This window comes from Elephantulus edwardii, unplaced genomic scaffold (assembly GCF_000299155.1).
Source record: "Elephantulus edwardii isolate Elephantulus edwardi_28Jun2011 unplaced genomic scaffold, EleEdw1.0 scaffold00154, whole genome shotgun sequence".
Lineage (NCBI taxonomy): Eukaryota > Metazoa > Chordata > Mammalia > Macroscelidea > Macroscelididae > Elephantulus > Elephantulus edwardii.
The window spans coordinates 7570042-7588913 of record NW_006399904.1 but is presented as its reverse complement, the minus strand read 5'-3'; the positions used below and the strand labels follow the sequence as shown (position 1 = coordinate 7588913).

Genomic DNA, 18872 nt, shown 5'->3' with positions numbered 1-18872 from the left:
CTGAGCAAGGAAACCAGTCAGAACTGCCCAACTAGGAGCTGGTTCCCCACCCACTGTCTTCATGCACCACACCCCACAGCCCCTCCACCTCTTGTTTTCAGGGTAGGAGCTAAATCCAGTTACAACCAGACAGAGGAGTATGCTCACATGACTTGTAGACTTGTAGGGGAAATGACACGAGAAGTTAGTTGTCAGAATTTCACTCTGCATTGCAACAGCTCATTTCACAGCCACCTATGAGATTGTGCAATCCTCCAGGCCTATATATATTGTGACACTCCAGTCAGTCTTTGAAATCTTCCGCAGCTCAGCCTCCCAGGAAGCCTCTCCTGCTCCTTCGATCCCAGGGTGCAGCTGCCAGCCACCATGAACACTCCCTATTTACTTCTGATGACTGTCTGCTTGCTTTTCTGCCTGAACACAGCCACAGGTAAGCTTTGAGACCTTCTGGAGCACCTTCCGTACCTGTGCCAGGAAGTCTGGAGCAATGTGAACTGGAGGACACTTGACCCTGTGTCCTAAGGGATGGAGTAGCAGTGCTGTCCCTGCCTCTAACCCAAGTTTAGAGGATCGCTGTTGGCTGAAGGCAGTAGACAAGCTTGCTGAGCCCTTAGGGGTCTCCATGCTGTCCCCTTACGCAACAGAAAGAAGCCTACCAGCAAAATACCTTCAGGTACTCCCATGATACCTGAAAGCGGCACACAACTGCAGGAAAAATGGGTGTGTTTTATGTGACTTCAGTCAAAGGCAGCTCCCAGCATCTCCTGCCCTCTATGGGTCTTAGCTTCTAGAGCTTAACCTGTCTGTACTGTGGCTCCTTACGCTGAGATGCCAGCTCTTCTTTACAGAGGGTGTAGAAAGGTCACGGGTTGCCAGTCCCCAAGTTCACCCTTGGGCACTGGGAGGGACCTCCCTGGCTGCCCTGCTGGTGGCAAGGTGCTGCCTGCCCCTCCCACAGGCCAGCTCATCTAGGGTTTGACTCACCTCATGTGGAGCAGTCAAGCATTCACAGACAAAGTTGACTTTCTTGAGAAATTAGATCACATTCTCTATGATAGCAAACATCCCTGGTCAGGTGAAGGGAGGTTTATGTTCGATCAGATGAGACTCGCCACTCTAGGGTAAAGAATTCATATCTCTGACTCTGGTGAAGGTAGTATACTTACTGCAGGAAGAATCTAGAACAAATATTTATCTCAGTTATGTCACTAAGTCAAGGCACGCTTTGAGCAAGGCACATGGTTCCCTCATTTGCAAAGCAGGTGGCCTGTGGCAGAGGATGACTTTGAAAGTACTTAAAGAGCTCAAATTCTCTGAAAGGTCCTCACTGTGTTTCCTCAGGTCATCACTTTATCACACAGATATGAGTCATTTATTCCAATTATGCTTCAGTTTCCCCATCTGAGGACTAGGTACAAAAGTATTCTAATGCAGACTTATTGGTTTGTATGTTTTTGTTGCTTAGTTTATTTTAATATTACCAGTCATGACTCGTTATAGGGGTAAAAAAAATGACTAAGTGACTGCAACTAAGGTTTTGGAGTGGGGGCATGCTTCATTAGGATAAAAAAAAAGGCAATACTTCTTTTATGGCCATGCAGTTTTATTATAGTCTTAATTCTGATAGTGTACTGAGTAATAATGAAAAAATATCTTTCATGTAGCTACTGGGTTCAAATTTTAGAAAGCTTGAAAGCCACTATTTTAATTCCAAGAGTATTTATTCATTTATTAACTTTAAATATGATTGTGAGCACCTCACTCAGAGCACAGAAAATGAAAATTTTTCTTAGGGTCTAAAGCTGAACATTCTAAAGTTAACAGGAAAAGCTAAGCTTTCTGATCATTCATTATAAAAATAAGAGCCAGTATTCATGCACACGACATAGGACCTGATAACATTTCATTTTGTGGTATGTGAGTTCATTTTGAGTTGGAGCCAAGTCAATGATAATCAATAGCAACAATATTCATTGAGCACATAGGCAGCCCCTAAAATCTATCTGGATAAACCTACCAGTAAATGATTTCCCAGCACCCAAGGATACTCCAGGAAGCCATTTCCAATAGAGCTGACCCAAATCAAGAAGAGTAGGACCTCTGCCTCCACACCAAAGGCAGTGAGCACCTCAGATCCATATTGGTCACTGATTGCTTTTAAGAGGCCACAACTGAGCAGAGATGGTCACCTTTGCAAAAAGGATGAAAGAAAAAAAGGTAATACTTAGTAAAAATACTTTCCCACTTAAGTTTTATGTTCTGGTCAGATCATCACTGTCTAGAAAAAGTCAGCAGTATTGAGTCTTCCAAGAGTTTTCCTCATTAAAGAACGCAGTTTCACCTGCCTCTCTTTCCTGGCTCACGCAGCAACCACTCTTTAGACTCTAGTTTTAAGAGGTTTCCTTTGTTATTGATGTTGTTGTAGCTGTGCAGCTGTTACTGCCTTGTTTATTCTCACTGTCCACACAGGTGCACTGATCAGACTGAGAATGATTACCTGCTCAGAGTTTAGTGCAAGGTAGAAGCTAGAAGCTGCTCCTCTAGGGTGGTTTTGGGGGCCCAGCACCAGACTTGACTCAATCCAGAGCTTCATGTGGGTCAGTGAACTTCTATTTCTAGAAGAGTTAACAGAGCTCACCCAGTCCAATCTTGTCATTTCACATGTGGGGAACATGAAACTTGTACCAAATGGAAATTGTGGCATTGCAGTGCCCTGAAATCAACAAGTTGGACATTATGTTTTAGAAGTTTTCTTCTCTATCAGTAAAAATATGGCAGACTAATTTTCTCTCACTTAATTAGTCTTCCTGTGAGCCCAGAATGATGTCAAATGGCAACGCAATGCAAGTTTGATTTCTGAAAACGGAGCCCTTCCCTTTGGCAATCAAGAGGGTTTGAAGCTGTTCATTCATTTAGCAAATTCTTAGTTTACAGCAATAATATATAGGCATTTATCTGAAGACTGGACATGTGCAAGAAAAAAACCCTCAAATTTGTGGTATTTTTTTAAAAAAAAACAACTTCAGAACATTTAATTAAGCTCATGAGAAATCTACACCTATATCATGAAGCTATTGTCCAACTGGAACAAGGAAACACTATGTGGTTTAAAATTGTCCAAATGAAACAAGGAAACACTATGTGGTTTAAAATCAGGAAGGATATGTGTCATGGTTGTATCCTTTCTCCATACCTATTCAATCTGTATGGTGAGCAAACAATTTGGGTGTTTGTTTTGTTTTTCTTTTTAAGCAGTTCTATTCCTCATCTGTTCCAATGCAGTATACATTATCTATCCTCTCTTTTCTTAGTTTCCCCCAAATTTGTGGTCTTATGACTTCATTATCTTAATGCAGAACATGACATGGAACAATTGATTAGATAATTAATTACTTTATTACAACGGTCTCAAGAAATGGCATTAAGCACAGAGTATAAAAGAACCCAGGGCAACAGGAATCAGCCTGGTCTTGAGGAGTCAGGGAAGGAGAAAATGGCAGTAGTTACGGTGCACTGCATGTTTTAAAAGAAAAATTTAATTATCTCATAACCTTTAAAAACCATGTGGTATCGTGTAAGAGGGAGATGATAGACTAGAGGATACTGTCATCCCAAAGGCACATGGTGCTATCCAACAGCTGCTCCATAGAAGAAAAACGCATTATCTCCTCTGTGAGATTTACAGCCTCTGAAAACCTATGGGAGCACCAACTATGAATCTATTCTGACTCTGTGGCAATGAGTTGTTGTATCACATAAAATTCAGATTCTTAGGTCCTCTTGAGAGGAAATAAAAAAAAATAAATTAAAAATCTAGCAACATACCTACCTGGCAAAAATGGCTTGCAACTAGGTAATTCTTTTTTTTTTCCCTTCAGATAAAGCACTCACTCCCCAAGTCATCACAGTCACCCTACTTCACATATTTCTCTCATATGCCTAGCTGCCATGAACATCAAAATTTGAAGCTCTAAATGAAAGGTGGGGAGAGGCGCGGAGAACAAGGACAAACTAGACAGAAAGGAGAGCATATAAGGAACCCTTGAGATAAAGAGGAATAAAAATTGTCGTTATCACTTAATTTAAGCCTCACAATACTTCTCTGAGGAAAAGCAAGTTGTTACTTTCATTCTGTAGATTGTATTTCTAAAAACACAGGACTGGTAGCAGGCAGAGTCAGAACTGAAATACAAACTCTACGCCGCTTCTCATGGCACAGGACATGCTTGAGCTGCCTGAAGGAGGCCGGAGAGGAGAGGAATCTGGCACCTTCTGCCTACGTGCCGCGGTCTTCTAGGGACAGCTCAAGGGAGGCTTTACAGGGCATACACAAGCAGCTGCGCCTGAGGGAACCTCTACAGTCCTTTAAACTATGAGAGCTGCATAACCAGAAGTGGTTTTATCCAAGATCAGTTTGGCTATAGTATTGAGACTAGCTGGAAAAGAGCAAGGTGGCAATTTAGGACTTTATTTCATTAGCAAATCCATTCTATTCTACGTGTATCTTTGCCCCAGGTCATCCGCACTCCTTACCAAAAGCTCCACCCATTGCCACTGAATCAGAACCGGCTTATAACTGACCTTCCAGCAGGTTTTCAGAGTTTGCTCATCACTGTCCTGAGGAGCAGCTGGTAGATCTGAATCGACTGCCCGCCTTTGGGTTGCCGTCACTACTCCTTACCATTGGACCTCCAGAGCTCCCTCATCAGGACTCCAGTGGAACAAAATTAGCCAAGCTCATTAATGCACACACTGGTGATTTCTCAACATCCTTTCCTTTCGCCCCAGGGCCCTGCAGATGTGGTTAGCAGACTGGTCCGGTTTGGGGGTTTTTTCCCTTTAAAATAAGTCTTTTGGCAAAATGACTTCCAGCTCTACTTGGTCCTCCCTTGCACATTCCTGGAGTGTTTGACTCTGTAATCCCCACCCCAACCTTCTTGGCCTAATTCCTTCAAATTATCTGACCTCTGGCAACAGCTTCATGGAAAATGCCTGCTATGATCATGGTCTCTGAATTCATCCGGAAAAAAACACACATTGCCTCAGATACACAGCCCCTGCAGCCTTAAAATCAGGCCTTAAAGAGGAACTAGCCCAGTGGAAAATTGACAGGAAGACACTGTTGTTAACCCAGTTCCCACCTCTGACTGCTAGGATAATTTTATCTGACGTCGTAGGTGTAGGACTCTTTCCAAACTGTTGCAAAAAAATCTAGATTGCATTCCTTGACTCCCCCATATTTGTACCTCACACAATTCAAATTGATTAGTCACATAAACCTTGTTGCTGACCCTCTATCCAAGCTTGTCTTTTTACTGCAGATTCTTCCATTCCATCCTGGGTGGAGCAGAGAATTATGGATCCTGACAAGGTCCTCCCTCAAAACCCTCCTCATTCAGACAAATCATTTCTCCTGCTTATTTGTTGTTATGCGCCGTCGAGTCGCCTGTGACTCACAGCAACCCTATGTACAACAGCCTAAAACCCTGCTCTATCCTGTGCCAATCTTACTTGTCTCTGATACACCTACCCCCAATACGTCAATCTTCTGCTTGATAGTTTTTTATTTTAAGAAATTTGCATTTTAGTCAACAAGGTTCCCTGGGTGGTGCACACAGTAAAGACATTGGACTATTAAGCTGGTAAGCTTACACTCACCCAGAGGCACCCCAAAAAGTAAGGGCGCAGCCTCAAGATCACTACTCTTTCCACACCAGGTTTCCATGAATCACAATTGACTCAAGACAAGTTTTCCAATTTTCCCTTTTAGAACTCTTTCAGGGCTTCATTTTCACTCTAATTATATAATATGAAGACCAGCATGTTGTCCCAACATGAGATGTTGGATAGGGAGGGGGTTTTTTTGTTTTTCTTATTGTGTACCATTGAATCAGATCCAATTGGCACAGGAGGAGATTGCCCCTCCTTCTCCAGCACAGCATCTGATGGATTTGATCCTTGTACCTTTGGGATTGCAGCACAGCCTCTTGCCATTAGGCCACCAGACCTCCCTTTGGATAGATGTTTAATAGAATGACAGAAGAGGAAAAATTATTATTTTTTTTCTTATTTCATTCTCTCAGTCCTTGCCTCTAATTTTCTGGGAGGCTCAGAACTTGTGTTTTCTTCATTCTTTCATAAAACACTCACAGTGATAAGAAGAGCACTCTCCTCCTGTGAAATTTACAGCCTCTAAAAACTGGCAGAGAACCAGCTATGAGTTGGTTCTGACTTAGCAGCAATGACTTAGCAGCAACGATTGCATTGACTTTATTTAAGATCCAAAGATTCCCCTCATGCTGCTCTGTGTGTCCAATTCTTCTTCTTCTTCATAGTCTCTTTTCTTATTCTTTTTTTTTTTTAGTTTCCAACAGCTGACTTTTTATTTTTGGGTTGTTATTGTTGTTGTTGTTGTGTACCATCAGGTTGGAACCAATTTAGAGCTGACCTTCCAGCGGGTTTTCAGAGGCTGTCAATTACACGGGAGAAGACTGCCTTTCTTTCTACAAGGAGATGCTGGTGGATTCAAACTGCATGCCTTTGAGTTGGTAGTGCAGCTCCTTATCACCAGGCCACCGGAGCTTATATTTCATTTTAGTAGATTGTTGACCATATATCCTATATGCAGATTTATTCTTTTCTGAAGACCATAAACCTTGAAGCTGTCATATGCTCACTTTCATGACATCCTGTTGTTTTCTTCTAAGACAGCCCAACTAATATTTCCTAGCTTGTTTACTTCTATTAATACTTCATAAAAATTGCCTTCTTTGATTCAGCCAACACCTACTACTACTTCTTTCTATAGAAAAGAGTTGGTTTTACAGTTGCACCTAAAATTATTGATGGCTCACCAGTTACTGACCCAATAAATTTCTATTTGAGTCACCCTTTAATCTAGCAGTACTAAAGAGTAGTGATGTTAGTTTGAAGATTAAGGTGTGCCTGATTCAGGCCATGGTCTTTTCAATTATTTCCTGTGCATCTCAGAGCGGAACATGAATAAGGATGACAGAAGAAGAATTGATACTCACTCTGATCTGTGGTGTTGGAGAAGAGTACTGAATATTCCACAGACTGCCAAAAGAATGAACAGTTATGTCTTGGAAAAGGTGCAGCCAGAAGCAAGGATGACAAAGTTTCATCTCTTATTCTTTGGACAAGTTGCTAGGAGAGGCTATTCCTTGGAAAAGCATAACTTGCTTTAAAGGGTAGAGGGTGAGTGAAGAGAGAGGAAGACCCCCATCGAGATGGATTGACACAGTGACTGTAGCCAAGGGCTCAAGTGTATCAGTAACAGTGCTGAAGGCATAGGATAGGATGGAATTCAGGTCTGTTGTTCATTGGGCCGCTTTGAATGCTGCTCAACTCGCTGGAACTAAACAACTACTAAGCTAGCAAGTGTAGAAATGAACTCAATCTTGTTTTCCCAGTAGAACTGTTTTTCCTTCCCTCCCCATTCTTTATTCTTATTTACCAGATGCTTCTCTCATTTCTATATTGCTCTGGCTCATGGAAGCTAACAAGGTGCATGGTAGCTTATGTTTCTCAGGCCATTTAATAAGGACAAAAGAAGAAAAGGAAGCCAAATTCAAAGAGATTGTTAAGATTCTTGACAAAGGGAAAAAGCAGTGAAGAAGAAAGAAGCTAGAATTGGGCCAGGAGGCTGTGGCTGAGGTTCATGGCTCTAGAAATAGCAATTTCTTCAGAAGCACCTTTTCCAGAAACAACTCTTTTAAAATTGTAAAACATCCAGAAGATGCCCAAGACATGAATGTGCCATTTACTTAATTATTGTAAAGCAAACAGTGCTGGAACACATACCGTCAGCCATGGAGATATTTCTGGCTCTGAGGTACCCTCCAGCAAATTTCCAAGACTACAAGTCTCAGGAGAAGAAGACTGTCCGTCTGTCTTACTTGAAACAGATGTTGGATTTGGACAATTAACCTTTTGGTTCACAACACAGCATGCAACACTCTTTGCTACAAGAGACCCTTGTCACCAGAATGTAGGCCAAGAAATAGACCTGGGAAGCCCTTCTTGAGACTTCCTGGTTACAACCTTCCATTCCCGTAAGTGTAACAACTAGCTTGAATGTCATGGGAATAATTTCCTTGATAGTTTTGTACTTTCACCACATTAATAATAATATCGAGTAATGTATCTTGGTTTTGGTATTCATTCTGTTGGCTGTATGCAGAGGTAGACTTGCTGGCAGGTCATAACTTACACAGTAGACTATCTTAACAGATACCACACTAATTTCCAAAATACATTTATTTACACTCACTCCCACAAGCAGTAAATGAATGTTCCTGTTGCTGTGTATCCTTACCAATGCTGGACATTGTTAATCATTTCATTTAATACTGCTGGTATATGTAGTGGTCTCTCATTAGAGTTTTAATTTGCATTTCTATGATAAATAGCAAAGATTAACCCTTTTTTACTTCTTTTAAAATTCTAATTCATTGCCATCAATGTATAATCAACTCATAGTTGACCCTCCAGAGACTGTAAATCACACAGAAGGGGAGTGTCCATCTGTCTTCCGTGGAGCAGCTGGTGGATTCAAAATGCCTATTTTGGGATTGGTGGCAAAACTCCTTGGTATTATTGTCTTATATTTCATTGAATTGACTATGACTCATACTGACCCTATGAACAATAGCTCTGAACCTTTCCCTATCCTGAGCCAACCTCATTATATCCCACACATCTGACCCCACTGCCATAGTCACTCATTCAGGGTCTTCCTTTCCTGTGCTGATCCTATACCCTTTCACATATGATGTCTTTCTCCAAGGACTGACTTGTCCCTCTTGGCAATATACCCAAAACACGTGAGATTGAGTTTCAAAATCCTTGTCTCCAGGGAGCAATCTGCTTTTACCTCCTCCTGGATAGACATGTTTGTTTTCTTGGCAATCTGTGGTATGTTCAACACTCTTCTCCAGCACCCACCCCTACTCAAAGACTGATTCTTTTTCTGTTATCCTTGTTCATTGTCTAGTTCTCAGATGCACAACAAGCAGTTGAGAAGACCATAGCCTGGATCAGGCACACCTTAGTCTCTAGACTGACATCGTTGCTCTTTAGCACTCTGGAGAGGTCACTGACAGTCTTTCCTAAATCACCTTGTGTTTTGATTTCCTGACTGCTGGTGCCATGAGTGTTGATTGTGGATCTGAGCAAGATGAAATTATTAATAACAATTATCTTTTCTCTATCATGAGGCTGCCAATTAGAATATAAGACTCTTAAGCTCAGGGTCATGGGTTCAAGCTCATTTCTATACCAGGTGCCTGTTGTATTCTCTCTCTGAGCCACAGTAAACCTTCTTCATCAAAACACCTTACCCACTGAGATTACTTTTGTGGTGTGTTTGTTTTCACTAATTTTCTCAATAAATTATAAATGTTCTTATTAAATTTTTATTGGGGTTTTATTGTTCTTTTATATGTTCTGGATACAAATATTTTTTTCCATTTTATTAGGTACAAACATCTATTTGGGTCTGATTTTTCACTCTTATAATGGAAGATTTCTTTAGACAGAGGTCTTTTATTATTACTTTGATGTAATTAAATGTTATATATTTGCCTTTAGGGACAGTACTTTGAATCTTCTTTTAGAAATCTCACTTCTTACTTTCCATAAACTTTCTAATTTTTTTTCCCCTACAAGTTTACTATGTTTCCTTTTACATTTAAGTTTATAATCCATCTGGAGATGATTTGTTGTGTGCTTAAAGAGCGTTGCATGTACAGTGGATTAAGAGGTGGGCTGTTAACCACAAGATCAGCTGATTTAACCCACCAGCCACTCCTCAGGAAAAAAGGTGATGCATTTTGTTTCTATAAAGATTTATAAAGTAGTAATTCTGTGAGAAGTTCTAATCTTATCAAGTAGGGTCACTATGATCCAGAATTGACTCAGGGGCAATGGTTTGTTTTTATTTTTTATTTATGTGGCATGAGGTAGCAAGTTTATTTGCTTTTATTTTTAATGTGAAAATGCAACTATCCCAGGTACAATTACCAAAATAAAGCTGTTTTCCCCACACTGCTCTGCTGCTCTCCTTTGTTCTTCATCAAACCTCCCTGCCCCAACGCCCACCTAATATCTGCATGGATGTCTCTGCATCTTTATTCTCTTCCATTTGCCTCTGTCATCACCACGTTGCCATAATTACAGTGACTCTATAATTAGCCCTGAAATCCAGTAGAGCAAGTCCTCTCACCTTCTTCTTCTAGGGTGTCCTGGCTATTCTTGGTCCTTTGAATTGCCATGTAAATACTAGAAATAGTTTGCCAAGTTTCACAAATTAATCTGTTAGAATTTTTATGGTAATGGCTTTAAACATTGTTGGTGTTGTTATTGTGTGACATCAACTCATAACCAAACCATAGCTCACCCTCCAGCACGTTTTCAAAGAAAAAACAGTGACACAGGAGCAGAAGATATTGCCTGTCCTTCTCCCACAGAGCACCTGGTGGATTCAACAACATTCTTTTAGGATTGTAGCACAGCTTCTTAGCAGTAAGCCACCATTAATATGGGGAAAACAAATATTTAAAAAACTGTTGTTGTTGTTGTCGTCCTCATATACTCTCAAGTCGCTTGCGACTCATAGTAACTCTACGTACAACAGCCCTATACCCTGTTCTATCCTTTGCTAATCTTATTGTCTCCAACACACCTACCCTCATTACCCCAGTAACTGAATCAATCTCATCAAGGGTCTTCCTGTGCTGTCCCTCCACCTTCCCAAGCATGACATCCCTCTCCAAGGACGTACAACAACAACAACATAGGATATTTCGGCTATTCTTTATGATCTCTTTAGTATCATATTTACTTTTTCTAACAGAGAGGGGATTTATTTCAGTTTCTTGCCTTTTCTTGAATATAAACTTTATATCATCATGTATATAAATTGTGACAATTTTATTTCCTTCTTCTCAATCCTGGTACCTTTTGTTTATTTTTCTTTATCTTACATCTCTGGCTACTACTCTGAGTGCAAAGCTGAAGGGAATTGGTGATAGGGCATGTTCCTTACTGTCAATCTCAAATGGAAAGTTTTCAATGTCTGACTAGTTAGGGTCCTATTTGCTCTAGGCTTTTGTAAATATCTTTTATCAGATTAAGGAAGCTTCCTTCAATCTCTAATTTACTAAGGGTTTTTTGTTTTCTGCTGGTTTTAATGGTACCTCTTTAAAAAATGTCATTGGAGTAAAAGTTTACCAAGTAAATTCTTTTTCCATTCAACCATTCATCCACATATTGCTTTATAACATTGATTACAATACTTACAGTGAAATCTCACTTTCCCACTTCCTCATTTTCATTTCCATTAATCTTTCTAGCCAACATCTTGCTGCCTTCAGATTTTATCTTCGGACAAATGTTGCTTTTTAAACTTTAGATGGTTGGTTATTCTGAGTTCTGCCTTGAGCCTACTAGTCTGCTTTATAAGTCTGTTACTTGATTGAAGCTTGAATCATGGAGGGGGATTTCATTCCAGGTTCAAAGGATGACTAAGGCCTGTAGTTAAAGGTTCTACCAGGCTCTCTTGAAGCAGTAAGTTTGGCCATTTTTGTATTTTAGTTCTGTGCTATATTTTGCTGCAGTCTATCCAGGGGTCTCTACTATGATCCCTGCAATAGTAGTTAGGAGTCAGGCACCACCTATTTTGGCTTCCACAACCCTACCAGGAGATGCAAGTATAAACTTTGGACTCTAAACATTTGCTAAATTCTAGATATTTCATATAATCGGTATGCTACAATATCTGGTGGTCTAGTGGATAAGGTGCTGTGTTGCCAATCCAAAGATAGGCTGTTTGAATCCACTTGTTTCATGGGAGAAAGATGGACAATCTCCTCCCATGCAATTTACAGCCTTTAAAAACCTGCTGGAGGATCAGTTATGAGTCAGTTCCAACACAGCAGCTTATCACAACAACATACAGTATTTGTGCTTTTAAAAAGTAATTTTTTCACTTTTGCAAAAAAGCCTCATGTATCTATTTTGAAACTTTTCAAATGTTTTTCTGCATTTAAGAATATGATCTTATAATCATATTATTTTATTCTTCATTTTAAATATAGAGTTAATTGATTTTTAAATTCCATATGAAGTCTTCTAATTATAGAAAAATCAAAACTAATTTTTTTCATATTTATATATTTGACTCTGAGAAGAATAGGAATCCCAGAACACTTGATTTTCCTTAGGTGAAACCTATACTTGGACCAGGAGGTAGTCATCAGAACAGAGCAAGGAAACACTGCATGATTCAAGACTGCAAAGGGTGTATACCAGAGATGTGTCCTATCTCCATACCTTTTCAATATATATGCAGAACAGATTATCTGGGAGGCTAGGCTGTATGAGGAGAAATGTGGCATCAGGATTCACCTAAGACTCATCAACAATCTGTATTACACAGATGACACAACCCTGCTTGCTGAAACTGAGGATGACCTGATGTGCTTGGTGCAGGAGGTCAAGGACTGTAGCCTTCTATTGCATTGAAACCCAAGCAAACAAAGATTCTCCCAACTGGCCCAATTGGCAGCATCATGATAGATGATGAAGAGTATGAGATTGTTAACAGTTTCAGTTTTCTTGGCTCTCCAATCAACACTCTTGGTACTGTTGTTGTTGTTGTTGTTGTTATGTGCCATTGAGTTGCTTGCGACTCATAGCGACCCTATGTACAACAGCCATAAACTTTGTTCTGTCCTATGCCAATCACACTATCTCTGACACTCCCATCCTGATTATCCCAGTCCATCAATCCACCTCATAGAAGGCCTTCCCCTCCTGCGCCGTCCCTCCACCCTCCCCAGCATGATGTCCTTCTCCAAGGACCGGTCTCTCCTCACAACATGTCCAAAGTATGTTAGACAGAGCCTCAGAATCCTTGCCTCCAAGAAGCCACCCAGTTTAACCCTTTCTAGGACGAATCTGTTTGTTTTCCTAGCAGTCCATGGTATTCTCAATACTCTTCTCCAGCACCACAGCTCAAAGGCATCAATTCTCCTTCTATCCTCCTTGGTCATTGTTCAACTCTCTGATGCATAACAAGTGATTGTGAAGACCACGGCCTATATCAAACGCACCTTAGTCTCCAGAGAGATACCATTGCTCTTCAGTACTTTGGAGAGGTCCCTAACAGCAGACTTTCCCATGGCAATGTGCCTTTTAATTTCCTGGCTACTGGTGCCAAGAGTGTTGACTGTGGAGCCAAGCAAACTAAAGCTGTGAACAATCTTAATCTCTTCACCATCCATCCTGTTGCTGCCAATTGGTCCACTGGTGAGAATCTTTGTCTTCTTGACATTGAGCCTCAATCCATATTGGAGGCTGCAGTCCTTGACCCTCTGCAGTAGGTGCTTCAGGTCCTCTTCAGTTTCAGCAAGCAGGGTTGTATCATCTGCATAACGCAGATTGTTGATAAATCGTCCACCAGTCTTGACCCCACATTTCTCCTCATAGAGCCCAGCCTCCCAGATAATCTGTTCTGCGTATAGGTTGAAAAGGTATGGAGATAGGATGCATCCCTGGCCTACGCCCTTCCCAATTTTGAACCATGCAGTGTTCCCTTGCTCTGATCCTGGTACTAGAAGCCAGGAAATTAAAGGACAAACTGCATTGGGAAAGTCTGCTGTCAGAGAACTCCTCAAAGTACTGAAGAGCAATGATGTTAGTCTGGAGACTAGGGTGGCACCTGATTCAGGCCACATATTCTTTGCAATTACTTGCTATGCATCGGAAAACTTGACAATGACTAGGGATGATAGAAGGTGAATTGATGCCTTTGAGCTGTGGTTCTGGAGAAGAGTATCAAATATACCATGGACTGCTAGGAGAACAAACAAAGACAGGGTGAGACCAGGGTGCTCCTTGGAGGCAAGGATTCTGAAGTTTTGTCTGCCCTACTTTGGACATGTTGCAAAAGGGGACCAGTCCTTGGAGAGGGATGTCATGCTTGGGAAGGTGGAGGGACAGCGCAGAAGAGGAAGACCCTTGATGAGATGGATTGATTCAGTGACTAGGGTAATGAGCGTAGGCGTGTCAGAGACAGTAAGATTGCCACAGGATAGAGAAGGGCTTAGAGCTATTTTACAGAGGGTTTCTATGAGTTGCACATAACAACAACATATTTGCTGTAATTGTTTACCTTTGAGTTGGAACTGACCCATAGCTGACCCTCCAGCAGATTTTCAGAGGCAGTAAATTACAGGAGGAGAGTGCCCATCTTTTTCCTGTAAATCATCTAGTAAATTTGAACCATATGCCTTCAGGATTGCAGTACAATATATATACCTCATTGCTGTCAAGTTGTAACCATCATGTACCTTACCTTCTAGAAGTTTTCAGAGGCTGTGGTTGCATAGAGAAGGTCCATCTTTCTCCCTCAGAGCAAATGTTGGATTCAAAGTAATCACTCACCTCTGGGTTGGCAGTGCAATTCCCTACCCACTAGGCCATTTCTATGATATAGGAACCTCCTAGAAGAATGGTTCAACATACAGATGCTAAGCAAATAGTTAAACAGTCTAGTAGTAAAAATCTGCATGGCAATTCCAGAGTCACTATTGTGAATCCACCAGATGTTCCACCAAGGAAGTATGGGTAGTATCCTCTAGTGCAAGTTACTGCCCATGAAAATCCTCTGGAGGATCAGATACAAGTCTGTTCCAACTCAATAGCAAAGTTAGAAATTCAATTGACATTATCATCATCCAAAGTTATGATGGAACTCTGGACTTCTGTTGCTACAACAAATGAGACTTTCTTTCAAGCCATAAGTAGCAAATTTCAGATCTTCTATGCAGTGCTGAGGTGTGGCTCTGAAACTTTCTCTACCCATTCTTTCTATCACTTTGTCTAATGAAAGTAGGATTAATCAACCAGCTTCCTTATTCTTATCTTTCTGACAAAAATATAGAAGCATATCAAATATGTAAACAACAAGAGCCTGTTTGTCACAAGTATGTTCTCAAAATCCTTGTCTCTCACAAGTATTTAGTCTATTGGTAGCAATATCTTTAATATTCCCATTGTCTTCTCAGAAGCCCTGGTGGTACAGTAATTAAAACACTTGCCTTCTAATCAAAGGTCACTTATTCTAATCCCTCAACTGCTCTTGAAGAGAAATATCTAGGAATCCCAATTTTGCTCTGCCCTGTAGGGTCACTATTACCTAACTCAACAGCGTAGCGTTTAATTTTGTTACCATCTCACACCATGGTTAGTAGGAACCTCTGTAATATTAGAGGCAGAGTGATCAGCACCTTTAAGACTAGCTAGACTTGGGAACCAATTAATACAATTTCTCTGTACAATTTTGTTTCTCTAAAACTAATCTTGGTACCAAATACCTTAGGCTGGGCTCTAAAGAGGACCAAAAAGAGTGAAGTGTATGTGTTTAAATAGAGAGTGATTTATTTCAAGGAAATAGTTCATACAGTTGTGAAAAGTGGCCAGTGCCAAATCCAGAGGTCAGGCATCAGGCTGGAGGATGCTCCTGACTCGGATGGTTGCAGAGACTGATGAATCCAATTTGCCGCAGACTGTGGCCTCATGTAACAAAAGCAGGAGATCAGAAGATGACAAGTTGGATGCAGGTTCAAGAAAGGGCACATTTTGCCACAACATTCATATATAGTGAAGGCAGGCTGCACCCCCAAGGAAACTCTCCTTTCAACTAATTGGCTGGTCATATCAGATCACAGAATGGAGGATAACTGTGCAATATCTGTCAAACCATAGAGAATCCTAGGTGAGGCAAGGTGGCATATAACTTTAACTCTCACATAACGTGACAATTACAATTATCTCCAGACATTGCCAAAATGTTTAACTAACACAGACATCCATAGCTCTAGATGAGATAAGGAAATAGGGCAGAGAGAGGTCAGGAGACTTACATTTGTACCTGCTTTTGCCATTCCCTCTGGAATCCCATTGGAGGGTCAACTGTGCATTGATTCCAACTAGACAGTTTGCCATGTCTGGCTGCATAGCAATAGCATCATTCATGGACCATAATACCTTCCTCTTGGGAGGAGATTATAAAGAGGTGGAATTATTTGAGATCTGAGGTTCATCCAGACTCCAAAATCTATGACTGCATTTGTTGTTTTTACTCACGTAGCATAAAGAAAAATCAAAGCCAAACCAAATCTACTGACATTGCGTTGATTCCACCTCATAGCAATCTCACTTATTACAGAAGAGAGTTGTGTTCCACAGAGTTACTTGGCTATCATATTTCCAGAAGCAAATCGCTAGGCCTTTCTGTCATGGTACTGCTGGCTGAGTTCAAGTTAAAAACTTTTCAGTTAATAATTTGTGTTACCAAGGACTTTTAGCAAAAGGAAAGTGGAGGAATATTATACATAAGCCATGAAGAAGACTTCATGATTGCAAAGTGTTTGAAAATTTATAAGTTTCAGTTACCTCCTAGAAACATATCATTATTTCCAGGAAATAAAGTAGAAAGGATTCTGTCTTACAGTCAGACAGAGATGGGCTAAGTGATATTATGATAAATGGAGAAAAGATTAAAGTTGTCTAACATTGCATTTTACTTGAATCCATAATTAACACTCATGAAAGCAGCAATTAGTAAATCAAATGACGTACTGCATTGGGCAAATATACTGCAAAAGATCCCTTTCATTTGTTCAGAAGCAAAGGCTCTACTTTGAAGACTAAAGTATACCTGAACCAAGCCATGATATTTTAAATGTGTCATATGTAGGCAAAGTTGAATAAGGAAGGCTAAAGAAGAACGATACCTTTGAATTATACTGTTGGCAAAGAATATTGAGTAGACCTTGGGCGGCCATAAGTAAAAAACAAATCTCTCTTGGAAAATCTACGTTCAGAATGCTCCTTTGGAGCAACAATGACAAGACGTAGTCTCACATGCCTTGGACATCATATCAGATGGGAACAGTCCCTAAGGAAAGACATTGTGCTTGATAAAGAAGAAGGTCAGCAAAGAACAAAGAAGAGACCAACCCTCAATGAGATGGATTGACAACAGTGGTTGCAACAGTGAGCTCAGAAGTAACAATTATTTTGAGGCTGGCACAGGACTTGGGCAGTGTTTCATTATGTTACATGTAAGTAAGGCCACTCTGAGTCAAAATTGACCTGGGCAAGACCTTACAACAAGAATGCAGTGTGTGTGTGTGTGTGTGTGTGTGTGTGTGTGTGTGTGTGTGTGAAGATTGCTTTGATCACAAAACAGCCTCCTTGTCTAGGTGTATGTTTCCCTCACATGAGCACAACTACATGCTCTGGGACTCCCATTCTTCTCAACATCAGTCACAACTTGTTATGATCCACACAGTCAAATGCCTTTGCATAGTCTATAAAGCACAAATGGACATTCTTCTGGTATTCTTTACTTTCAGCCAGGATCCATCTGGCATCAGCAGTGATATCTGGTGCCATGGCCTCTTCTAAATCCTGCTTGAACCTCTGGCAGTTCGCTATCTATGTACTGTTCTAGACATTAAACTATAAGGTTTTCTTTATAGATGAAACTCCCATGCAAAACTCTCCTTTTCAGCTTTAGGTTTTAACAATCACTGAGAAAATCCTTAAATTGAGTGAGTTGTTCGGATGCCTTAGTTGATCAGCATCCCTAAAGACCAATTGAGCACTGACTTCATGGAAGAGAAACTCTCAACTTCTTTTCAAGAGAAGTTGTATGTCGTACTTTAACCAAATGCCACAAAATAGTCGTAACTACCATTCACCTGTTTTCTTTCCCTTCTTGCAGGTCTCGGCCACAGGTATGACCAGTTTGTATGTGCTGACAAAGGAGGAACCTGTAACTACTCTCCTTGCCCGAGCTACAGCAAAATGGAGGGCACCTGTTACAACGGCAAGGCCAAGTGCTGCATCCGCTTATTCTGATATGGGAGTAACTAGAAGAATGAAGGCAGGAGTCAAGTGAAGTATTTGTAATTATTGTTTTAATAAATGAAAACCTCCTTTTGAAATAAACTTCCAGACATACGGAAACCATGTGCCTCATTTTGGAAGAGATTAAGAAAGTATAGCAGAAGTATGATCTGCTTGGCCCAGAAATTGTGGAAATGATGACTAAGGCTTGAGCTAGCTATACCATGTCCACTTGATTTTATTATAAAACCAACATGTTTTTCATGACTCAGGACCTTCCCCTTTATTAAGTGAAGCTCATCCAAATGTAGTGGTCCCATCAGTAAAAGAACTTCTGCAGAGTCGAGTTGTTGCCTTTCTCCTTTTTGAACTTACCATAGTGGGTGGATCAATCAACTTTACCATTTTAGAATCTTCAATATTGCCATTAAAATATAATATTAGCTTTCATTGTGTAGACCTAATATCTGGGTTCTTAGATCAGTTACATAAAATAGTTGCCCCAAACAAAAGTACTTCATATATCTACATTTCATTTATTCTATGCCATAAGTTCAATGTCATAGCTCAGGTCTGGTGGTAAGAAGCTGAACTCCAATCCTGAATGCAAGTGGTCGACTCCAACAGCTGCTCCATGGAAAAAGGATGGGCAATCTCCTCCCCTTCAAGTAACTGTCTCTGAAAATCCACTGGAAATTCAACTATGTGTACCAACTCGAAAGTGTACGACAACTACAATGATAGAGTTAGACTTACCTCTCCTGTGAGGGAAAAGTTGAGGTAGAATAATATGCTGATTTATTTTGTAGCATTAATTTCTACTCTCTTTAACATATACACAGCATGTGATTCCCTTCCCCTAAAGAGATAAAATATAGTTTAGACCCATTCCATTTGAAAAGAAGTCTCAAGTCTACCATCAACTTCCA

At 40.5% G+C, this 18872-nt stretch overlaps 1 protein-coding gene across 1 annotated transcript; it reads left to right on the top strand.

The window, feature by feature from the left end:
- Positions 1-366: 366 nt before the first annotated feature.
- On the top strand, positions 367-17955 carry DEFB1 (defensin, beta 1). The gene is made up of 2 exons (XM_006895027.1): positions 367-430; positions 17804-17955. Exons 1-2 carry the CDS (start codon positions 367-369, stop codon positions 17953-17955), a joined length of 216 nt encoding a protein of 71 aa, XP_006895089.1.
- Positions 17956-18872: the final 917 nt, after the last annotated feature.